Source organism: Pristiophorus japonicus, chromosome 11, assembly GCF_044704955.1.
Source record: "Pristiophorus japonicus isolate sPriJap1 chromosome 11, sPriJap1.hap1, whole genome shotgun sequence".
Lineage (NCBI taxonomy): Eukaryota > Metazoa > Chordata > Chondrichthyes > Pristiophoridae > Pristiophorus > Pristiophorus japonicus.
The window spans coordinates 79,518,014-79,528,391 of NC_091987.1; the positions used below are offsets into that span (position 1 = coordinate 79,518,014).

Here is a 10,378-nt window from a genome sequence, read left to right on the forward strand (position 1 = left end):
TAAGGGCCTATTTCCATTGGTGGAGGGGTCCATAACGAGGGTGCATAGTTTTAAGGTGGTTGGTGGTAGGTTTAGAGGGGATTTGAGGGGGGGCTTCTTTATGCAGAGGGTTGTGGGGATCTGGAACTCGCTGCCTGGAAGAGTGGTGGATGCAGAAACCCTCACCACTTTTAAGAGATGGTTGGATGGGCACTTGAAATGCAGTAACCTGCAAGGTTACAGACCTAGAGCTGGTAATTAGGATTAGACTGGATGACCTTTTGTTGGATGGCGCAGATATAATGGTAAGTTCTGCAGGGAATAGAATATGGCCAGCGTGATGATCTGGACTAGTTTTGATCGTCTGGATGGGTCGGAGAGGAATTTTCCCAGATTTTTTCTCCCTAAATTGGCCTGGATTTTTACCTGGTTTTGGCCTCGCCCTGGAGATCACATGGCTCTGGTTTGGATGGAGTGTAGTATGTTTCAGAATAAGGGGTGTCGCAGTTGTGTGTGGCAGACTGGTTGGGCTGGGTGCTCTTTGCTTTTCCGTCATTATTCATAGGTTTATGTGCAACCTTTCGGGTTGCTGACCAAGGGCCGTGCGGCTCTTTGTCGGCCGGTGTGGACACGATGGGACGAAATGGCCTCCTTGTGCGATGTAAATTTTTATGTTTCTATGTTTCTAACTGATTTTAAATGTTCCGTTTCCAGAATAGGTTTAAGCTTGCCGATGCTTCTACCAAATTATCGGAGTCACAGAGAGTTGTATACAGAAAGAAGAAACTGTACCAAGAAAAGCTGAGGTAATAGTATTGTGTAATTTAGTTTTAAGTCCACTTTGCATGTAATAAATTACTACCTACCATCCTTTGAATGTTGTGAAAAACTGCAACATAGTACTTCAGAGTTTATATAGTGTAAAATATGGAATTTTGAACATGCCTTGCACCATAATTTAGAACAGCATTGTTCTCCATTTTATTCTGAAAGTGCACCTAATTCCTTCTACTTAATTTAGATGTAGCAATGCAAAAACTATTGTATTAATTTATCCTTTGATATGTCCGTCAAACACCTGGATATGTTTGTCAGACTGAAGCGATTGACTTCGTCACATCCAGGAGAGAAGATTTCCTCTATATATTGTGTGCAATTAAATCAGAACCCCATTTATAAAGAATGGGTTTCCAATTTCATTACTCAGGAAATCCTTCCTCCGTGTGATGAATTGACATTTGTTTAAGGTAAATATGCTATACCAGTAATTAAAGATGATCAGAAGCTGATTCATTTTAATAAAGGTCATTTTAGCAAGTGTTTGCTAGTAAATAAAAAATATAGTAGTTTGTTGCACCTTTAATCTTTCCTATTTACTAGAAAAAAGTCTGGCGTGCTCCTCCCTATCACACCTTAAAACTGCGGGCCTCGGCCAGCCATCGCTTGCACCCACTCCAATCAGGACCTGGACACAATTTTTTGTTGCAGTCTCATTTAAATTGGCTTGCAAGGAATGTTCCATTGTATGTACTGTAATAATTGTATATATCACAATTTTAAATAGTAAAGAAGGAATATTTGTTTCTAGTCTCTGATTACAAATATTACAGAACCAGTGGCTATCTGTCAAAATATTCAGGTTTTCTCATATGAAATTTAGTTCTCTACTATTTTATGAGACAATAAATTCTGACAATAAAGGTCTTCTATAAGCTAATGAATTAGTAGCATTCTCTCATTCTCATGTGGCAGTAAATGGGTATTACAGAACTTCAATGTCTCACATAGGATTCGATCTTTGGTTCAGTCATTGCACATTTCGTTCACATTTTATTTACAGGAATACATATTACTACATTGATTTAGTGGAAATAGCTCTATAAGGCTCTGCACATTCAACAGGTCAATTCACTGGCAGTGGCTCCGTGGATATTAGGCTCAGAAGGGAGCGGTTCCAACAACAACAACAACTTGCATTTATATCACGCCTTTAATGTAGTAAATCGTCCTAAGGCACTGCACAGGAGTATTATAAGACTAAAATTTGACACTGAGCCATGTAAGAAATTAAGGCAGATGAGGAGGTAGGTTTTAAGGAGCATCTTAAGGAGGAAGAAGAATCAGAGAGGTTTAGGGAGGGAGTTCCAGAGCTTCGGGCCTAGGCAGCTGAAGGCACGGCCACTGAATGTTGAGCGATTCTAAATCAGGGATGCTCAAGAGTGCAGAATTTCAGGATCGCGGATATTTCGGGGGTGGGGGTGGAGGGGGGGTGGATATCGGCTGAAGGAGATTACAGAGATTGGGAGGGTTGAGAGGGATTTGAAAACAAGGATGAGAATTTTGAAATTGAGGTGTTGCCTAACCTTTTGGTGTTGCCCTTTTTCAGGGATTCAGATAGAATGTTAACTTCTCGATGAAATATCTGTTCCCCTTTTGAATACAAAAAAAATGCAAGTAATTGTGACAGACCTGAGGCTCTTCGCTGTTTCAAATCAATATGTTGACTTCTGTTACTCCTGTATAGGCAAATTAGTTGCCACTTTGATCCTGAACTCCTATGCCTCTCTTCCCTTCTTTTTCTACCATATTTTCTGGCCTTGCTTCCACAGTCCCTACCAATTTTCTTTTGTCTGCCTCTCATTCCTCACCTTTTTGTACTCGCCACTATATCCGCACCAAACTCATTTTCCTCTGCCACCCCAGACTCTCATCCTCCTGCACTTGCTTACAGCCCCCCTAAGTTGATGCCACGATGTAGACATCCTTTGCCAGAGCTCTGCCTCAACGGTTATCCTAAATGCATTCTTCTTTCCCACTATTTTCCTCACTCAATCAGCTTATCTGGAATTAATGATTGACTTTTAAGGTCCTTGGTCCCACCTTCAAATTCCTCCATGACCTTGCCGCTCCCCATCTCTGCAATCTTCTCCAGCTGTATGTCCCTAAATATACCTTCTGATTTTCAAACATCAGCCTATTTCTTGCCTCCTGCTTCACCATTAGCAGCTTCTCCCTCAATCTCTAAGTTTTGTCCATTGGAATGCCCTTGCTCAGCATCAATACCTTACCACTTCTTTCCCTGTTTTCAAAAGCCTTCTACAGAATATTCTCTGCTACCATGTTAATGCCTCTTCCAGTGCCCTCTTCAGTGCCCCAGAATACCGTCATCTGTATTGAAGAACACCGGGCTCAGTTTGTGTTCCACCAGAACTTGGCTCCAGATCTCATTACAGCCTTGGTTCAAACATGAGCAAAAAGAGCTAAATTCTAGACTTGAGGTAAGGGTGACTACCCTTGCTATCAAGGCATTTGACTCAGTGTAGAATCAAGGGGCCCTAATAAAATTGAAGTCAGTGGGCATCGGGATAACTCTCCACTAGCTGGAGTCATATCTAGCACAAAGGAAGATTGTTGTGGTTGTTGGAGACCAATCATTTCAGCCCCAGGACATTCTGCAGGAGTTCCTCAGGGCAGTGTCCTAGACCCAACCATCTTCAGCTGCTTCATCAATGACCTTCCCTCCATCATAATGACCATCTCCAATAAGAAAAAGTCTAACCACCTCCCTTTGACACTCAATGGCATTACCATCGCCAAATCAACCTCCTGGGGGTCATCAATGACCAGAAACTTAACTGGAACAGCCACAAATACTGTGGCTACAAGAGCAGGTCAGAGGCTGGGTATGTTGCAGCGAAATGACACACCACCTGACTTGCCAAAGCCTTTCCACCATCTACAAGGCACAAGTCAGGAGTGTGATAGAATACTCCACTTACCTGGATCAGTGCAGCTCCATCAACACTCAAGAAGCTCGACACCATCCAGGACAAAGCAGCCCGCTTGATTGGCACCCCATCCACCACCTTCAACATTCACTCCCTCCATCACCGACGCACCATGTCTGCAGAGTGTACCATCTACAAAATGCACTGCAGAAACTCACCAAGGCTTCTTCGGCAGCAACTCTCAAACCCATGACTTCCACCACTTAGAGGGATGAGTGCAGCGGGCGCATGGGGCTACCACCTCCAAGTTCCGCTCCAAATCGCACACTATCCTGACTTGGAAATATATCGCTGTTCCTTCATTGTCGCTGGGTCAAAATCCTGGAATTCCCTAGCAAAGAGCCCTATGGGAGTACCTTCACCAAAATGACTGCAGCGGTTCAAGAAGGCGATTCACCAGCACCTTCTCAAGGGCAGTTAGGGATGGCCGATAAATGCTGGTCTTTCCAGCAACACCCACATCCCATGAATGGACCAAAAAAAATTTTTAAACCCACAAAGGAATGTAAGTTGGAGCAGAGATTCCCTTTATGTCTGCTGTTCCCTACCTGCAACTTACAGCCACCATGTTGCCTATGTTGTATATCCTGTTCTCAGAAGATCCGTTCTTCTTCTGCTCATGTGCTTCTTTATCTTCTGTCAATCCTGGGATGCACATCTCAGTTGTTCTAATCACTTGTACCCTTCCACCGTCCTTACATCTGTTTTAATATTTTTGTTCATTTTGCTTATTTGCATTTAATATCTTTGTCAGTTCTTATTGTTCATCCATCTTGGCCCTTTTCACACCTGTTGTGTTGTCCTGGTGCCTTTTATTTTTTTCTATTGTATTCCCTCTTATTTTGTTCACCTTTCTTTAGTCATTTACACATCATTTTATTCAGGTTAGCAATTGCCTCTACCACCTGTTTCCCCTCCTTCCGACTGAAAAGATACCTGTAGCCTTCAGCATTGTGGCACTCACAAACAGATGCCCTGTCACACTGCCTCAACATATTGCAGTGCAAGAGGACTATGCCACCATATTTCCATGTTAATGGTAATATTTTGAATGTGAAATGCTTGAATACGGTTAAGTTAATGCTACAGAACATTCTTTCCAATTGCGTATTCCTAGAAGTAATTCTGAATTTTGTGTCTAATGTCTTGGAAGCACCAGTTTCCAAAAATGCCACTGATAGTTTGAAGTTATATAAAGAGAATGCAAAAACTTAATTGGACTGGTAATTTGCAAAGACTGTGTGAGCACTTTATGTTGTGAAGTGACATATTAAAAAAATATATATGTATGAAACATATAACATCTCATTTGTAGAGCACTGAAAGAACCAAATAATCTGAGTATTATTTTTGGAGTGAACATTGAGAAGAGAAACTTGGATGGAATGTTTATTTACAACAACAGTCGCCTAATCAAAATGTATAAGAGAATTGGACTGCAGCTGGATCATGTGTTAAGGTATGGTGGAGTATTCTGTAAAAGAAAAAAAATCAATTTCTCCTAGGATATCACCAGAGCGTTCAATTGTAAGAAAAATTTAAGAGCTGTGAAACAAAACTGATGCTAATAGTAGTTCTTGGGCTAGAAATTCGGCTCCATAGCACCTGATTTTTTTTTTTCCGCTATGAGTGCTGTTTTCTGAACAAAAATTGCGTCCACGCACATTTCTGGTGCGTGCCGTGCCGGACGCTAACTTGGTGAAGGCATTAGCACGGTGCTGGGAGCGTGTGCCAGAAGTATGTAGAATAGGCAGATTGTGAAGTCAAGACACCAGCGCTGCCATTTACATCTTCAACGCTGGAACTAATGCCCCATGTTAACCTCGCACAGCTGAACAAGCATTCAGCAGCTGCAAGGACCCTCTACCAGCAATATTTAAAGGAATCATCACCTACTTCCAGGTTAGTTGCTGATTAACTACTACTACTGGCTCTATGTAGGCTTGTGGCAGTGTTTGGCGTTTTCTAGAGTTGGTTAAAGTTGATGAGGTGATGGAGTGGTGCTGCAAGCGTAGAATGCCTTGGTTCTGATTTCAAGGGTTCTGGTCAGACTACTTGCTCCCAGTTATGGGTGCACTGTTGGTCATCCCCCTTAGTCTGCAGCATGACAGGGAGATGGAGTAGAGCCAGTAAAGAAGAAAACAAGCTGCTCACAGAGGGAGGGCGAGAAAGGCTCTCAGCAGGAGGCCTTACTCTCCTAAGGTCTTCCGAGAGTAATTCTCTTACCTTAGCCTGAGCCAGGAGCAGTGTGTCAGGCATCTGTGCTTTACAAAGGAGATGCTCACAGAACTTTGCCACCTCTTGCAACCATACCTGAAGCCTTACACCAGGCAAGGACAGCACTGCCAGTGGCTGTGAAGGTGACCGTGGCTCTGAATTTCTTTGGATCTGGAGTAGGTGACATCTGTAACATATCACAGTTCACCGTCCACTGCTGCATAAGAGAGGTGACAGATGCTCTTTATGCCAGGAGAGGAGACATCACTGTCTTCTCTCTGACCAGAGAGAAGCAAGTTGAGCAAGCATGTGGCTTTGCCAGGATAGCAGGCTTCCCCCATGGTGCAGGGAACCATCGACTGCACGCGCATGGCTTTTGTGGGCACTGCATCTAAATGTTGAGATGTACCTCAACTGCAAAGGTTACCACTGTCTTCAGATTTGTTTGTCTGCACTAATGGATCTGCCCACCCCTTCCGCGCTGGAAAACATGGGCTCCAAGCTTTGTGCAATGCCCTATGCAAGGTTGGTGCTGTACTCCTCCATGCTCCTTGACATTGCACTCAGGCTTTCTGGCAGGCCTGCCAATGTGCCAAGAATTTTGTTGTGCATACCTCATCGAAGTCCTCATCTGGGTCCTGTGCAGCAGAATTTGTGTGCGGCTTCACTCTCCGGGGAGCTGGCACCTGTGCTACCCTTTTCCCCTGCCCTGGCTGCAGCACACTTGTGCCCAGTGACTCACTACGTGCAGATTCCACCTCGAGCTACCCTTTAAACTCTGCGCAGGTGGCTGCAAGTGTCAGATTGAGTGACTGTTTCTTCTTCATCATCTCCCTCTTGTTCTTGCACTACTGGCTGGACAGGTTGGATTACTTGGGTCTCTGAAATGAGAGGCACAGGGATAGGGTTGTCATGAAGAGGTGGGGTAAAGCAAGAGGTGCATGCTTACAACATGTGCAGCTTGTAAATCAGAAGAAATTGTGGGATGAAGGGGAAGTGTGATGTGAGTAGGAGGATTATGTATGAGCATCTTGTATGCTTTCAGCCCTGCTGCTGGCCACGAGCTCAGCGATGCCCTCCCCTCGTAAGAAGGGTCAACACCGTCTGCTCCAGGGGTGAGGTTATGCAGGTGAGCCTGTCCCCTGCCAGTTAGGTGCTACTAGCACCGGTTAAAAGCCACCTTTTCCTGCAAGCGAAAGGGAAGTGTGACAGTGAGTTGGTGGGGAATGTGTTTGGGTAAGGTGCCTGTCATGGTTGAAAAGCTGGCAGTGTGTGCTGTGAGATGTGGGTGTGAGGCTTGCAGCAGTATTGGTATGTGAGGGTGAGGTGAAGCTATGAGTTGTGTTTTGGTAGAGATTGTTGGTAGGTAAGTGATGGGGGTGTAGTGCATTGAGCAGTATGTAAGGGCTAGTAGTGAGGATGGTGGGATATGACATGTAAAGATGAATTCACTAACCTTGCCATCGTGTGCGGTCATTAACCTCCTTCCTTTTAGGAATAAAAGGAAGTTCTTCCTGTAAGAATAAAATTGAATATATTTAAGGTGGAGATAAGGGAGTTTGAACGATAAGGGAGTAAAGGGTCATGGGGAGGGGGCAGGGAAGTGGAGCTGAGCCGAAGATCAGATCAGCCATAATCTTATTAAATGGCGGAGCAGAGGCGAGGGTCCAAATGGTCTACTCCTGCTCCTGTTTCTTATCTTCTTCCTGCATTATGTCCACGTCCTCAGGGCCACACTGCTGGAGTTCACCACAGTGGTTATCTTCTCCCACTGCATTTTAGACTGTTGCCTGGAGGGCTTCTCTCCTCCTATCGACCTCCTGCACCAAGGCCTCTAGTGCTGCTTCTGAGAACCTTGGTGCCTGCTGTCTCCCCTTATGTGCCATCATTACTTGTTCTTCAATCTTCCCCAGCCAGCTCAATGACCTGCTGCAGACAGCATGCATTTCACCTTTAAGAGATGCAGACCATCTTCAAATATTGCAGGGTAGCTTTAAGTGGTGCTAGCCTCGTACGAACTTGGCCCCTCTGCTGAACATTCAGCCACTCAGCAATGCATTCAGCACTGGGCTGAATGCCGTAATCATGAAAATGAGCAGGCTGCACAAAGTTTGCAAACTGCCCGCTTTCTCTGAATAGATGCGGGTTGATCGCGCATCAAGATCCCTGTGCCCGTTTTCGGGGACAAACCAATTTCTAGGCCATTCTTTCTAACTGATTTTTAAAAGGAATACATGAACTGAGAACATTTATAAACAGTTTGTTGTTGCAATAATGACAAAGTTGGACCAGCATCTTAAATTTCTTCTGTTTTTCTGTACTCTTTTATCTCGCATGTTGATTGTGCAGCAGAAGATGTATTCGGCATGTCATTTATTTTGTATTTATTTTCTTAGATCTTGTAGTGGTGTTGTGGGTATTGTTGATGTACCCAGTGTAATGATGGAGCCCACTCATAATAAACAAGATTTTGCAGATGCCAAGGAATACCACAGTTTGCTAAGAGTTATGGAGCAGTTTCTGCTTCAGTACTGGAAGGACCTTGGCATTGGTAAGAAAAAAATGCTATTTATTGCAAGTTATGAGATGGCCAGTTCACATAAATGTAGACAAAGGTTTGAGCCACAAACTTGGATGCATACAAACCTGATCTTAATTGGGTGCAGTTGGTTTTCTGCCCACAGAACAAAACTTTTTGGTTTTGTAATATTTATGGTTGCTGTCAATGCAGAGAGAGCAATATTCAGAGGAGCAATGAGTAATATTGTTAGAAATATCTTCAAGTCACCAAAGTAGGATTATTCAATAGTTCCTTATCTGCCACATTCACTCCTGTTGGATCCCACTCGTCTTCCAAACTGAGAGGAACAGTTAAGGATTTGAAATTAACAGAAGGACATAAAAAAAATTGAGTCCTGTGGGAAATTGTTGACACTGTATCAGGTAACTAGATTTATTAAACTGCTTTTCACACACTACATTCAAACACCCTATAATGTCTATGATAGCATCTACATATATTCTGCAGAAGCAGTCAAAAGATTCTTGGGGGGTTGAATCCCTTTACAAATGTGACCTCCGGGAGAGTTACAGGTCTAAGTTGCTTATCACTCTCATAAGGAAAGCTTGGATAACTACATAAGAACATAAGAAATAGGAGCAGGAGTAGGCCATACAGCCCCTCAAGCCTGCTCCGCCATTTAATACGATCATGGCTGATCCGATCATGGACTCAGGTCCACTTCCCTGCCCACTCCCCATAACCCCTTATCCCCTTATCGTTTAAGAAACTGTCTATCTCTGCCTTAAATTTATTCAATGTCCCAGCTTCCACAGCTCTTTGAGACAGCGAATTCCACAGATTTACAACCCTTTGAGAGAAGAAATTTCTCCTCATCTCCGTTTTAAATGGGCGGCCCCTTATTCTAAGATTGTGCCCCCTAGTTCCAGTCTCCACTATTAGTGGAGACATCCTCTGCATCCACCTTGTCAAGCTCCCTCATAATCTTGTACGTTTCGATAAGATCACCTTTCATTCTTTTGAATTCCAACTAAGGGATGACTCAATTTTTTTTGTATGTCCTTCTGTTAATTTCAAATCCTTAACTGTTCCTTACCAGTGAACACACTGACCAATATAGTTTATGATACCTCAAATGTGCTATATAAATTGGAATGGCTCGGTGTTAAATTACAGTACGGTTTATATAGTACTTATTTATAGTAAATCAAATTTAAAAGCTTATTTTAGCTTATAACTCTGACATATTCATTTGCTTTCAGCCCAAATGGGAATTGTGAAATTCTGGAATGAGTTCGGATACCTGTCAACAAACTGGGATTTGTCGCCCTCAACTGCACTTCAGTATAAGAGGAGACGTGCTGTTGAGATTCATGTTACAGTACAGTGTGGCAAGTACCATTGATTTGCTAAGCAAAAATGTACTAGAGAGAGATGCACTCACTGAGTAACATCTTATTTTAAAGGAAAATTTCCTGAAAATATTTAAATAACACTGACCCCATGGGGTCATGGGCACAAACTACAGGAGGTTGGAAAACGGACCTTGCCATGCTTCTTCCACTGGCAGAGGAAATTTGACCCCACTGTCTTTTCAGATTTGTTTATTCTGTGCTCATCAAGCTACAGAATGGAAGACTTGTTCCACTCTTTGCATCCTTATCGAGCACTCCAAAAACTAGTTCTGTCAGGCTAGTATATTCTCTATGATCTGTGTTATTGTGTTCTGGGCTTGATTTAAACTCAAATCTCCTATATGAAAGGGCATAAGTTCAAGTTTTATTGATGTGGCCCAGTCCATCTTTTTCCATCCTTCAAACAATCGCAGGAAGTGACCATTTTGTAAGCAATTGATTTGTTAGGGAAGACAACA

At 43.2% G+C, this 10,378-nt stretch overlaps 1 protein-coding gene across 1 annotated transcript in view; it reads left to right on the top strand.

Moving 5' to 3' along the window:
• LOC139275778 (ATPase MORC2-like) overlaps positions 1-10,117 on the top strand; it is a 60,707-nt gene extending 50,590 nt beyond the window's left edge. Inside the window, exons 13-16 of the mRNA XM_070892980.1 lie at positions 694-785; positions 5,083-5,226; positions 8,381-8,535; positions 9,768-10,117. Coding sequence (XP_070749081.1) covers positions 694-785; positions 5,083-5,226; positions 8,381-8,535; positions 9,768-9,910 — 534 coding nt within the window. The 3' untranslated portion in view covers positions 9,911-10,117. The remainder of the gene's footprint in view (positions 1-693; positions 786-5,082; positions 5,227-8,380; positions 8,536-9,767) is intronic.
• Positions 10,118-10,378: the final 261 nt, after the last annotated feature.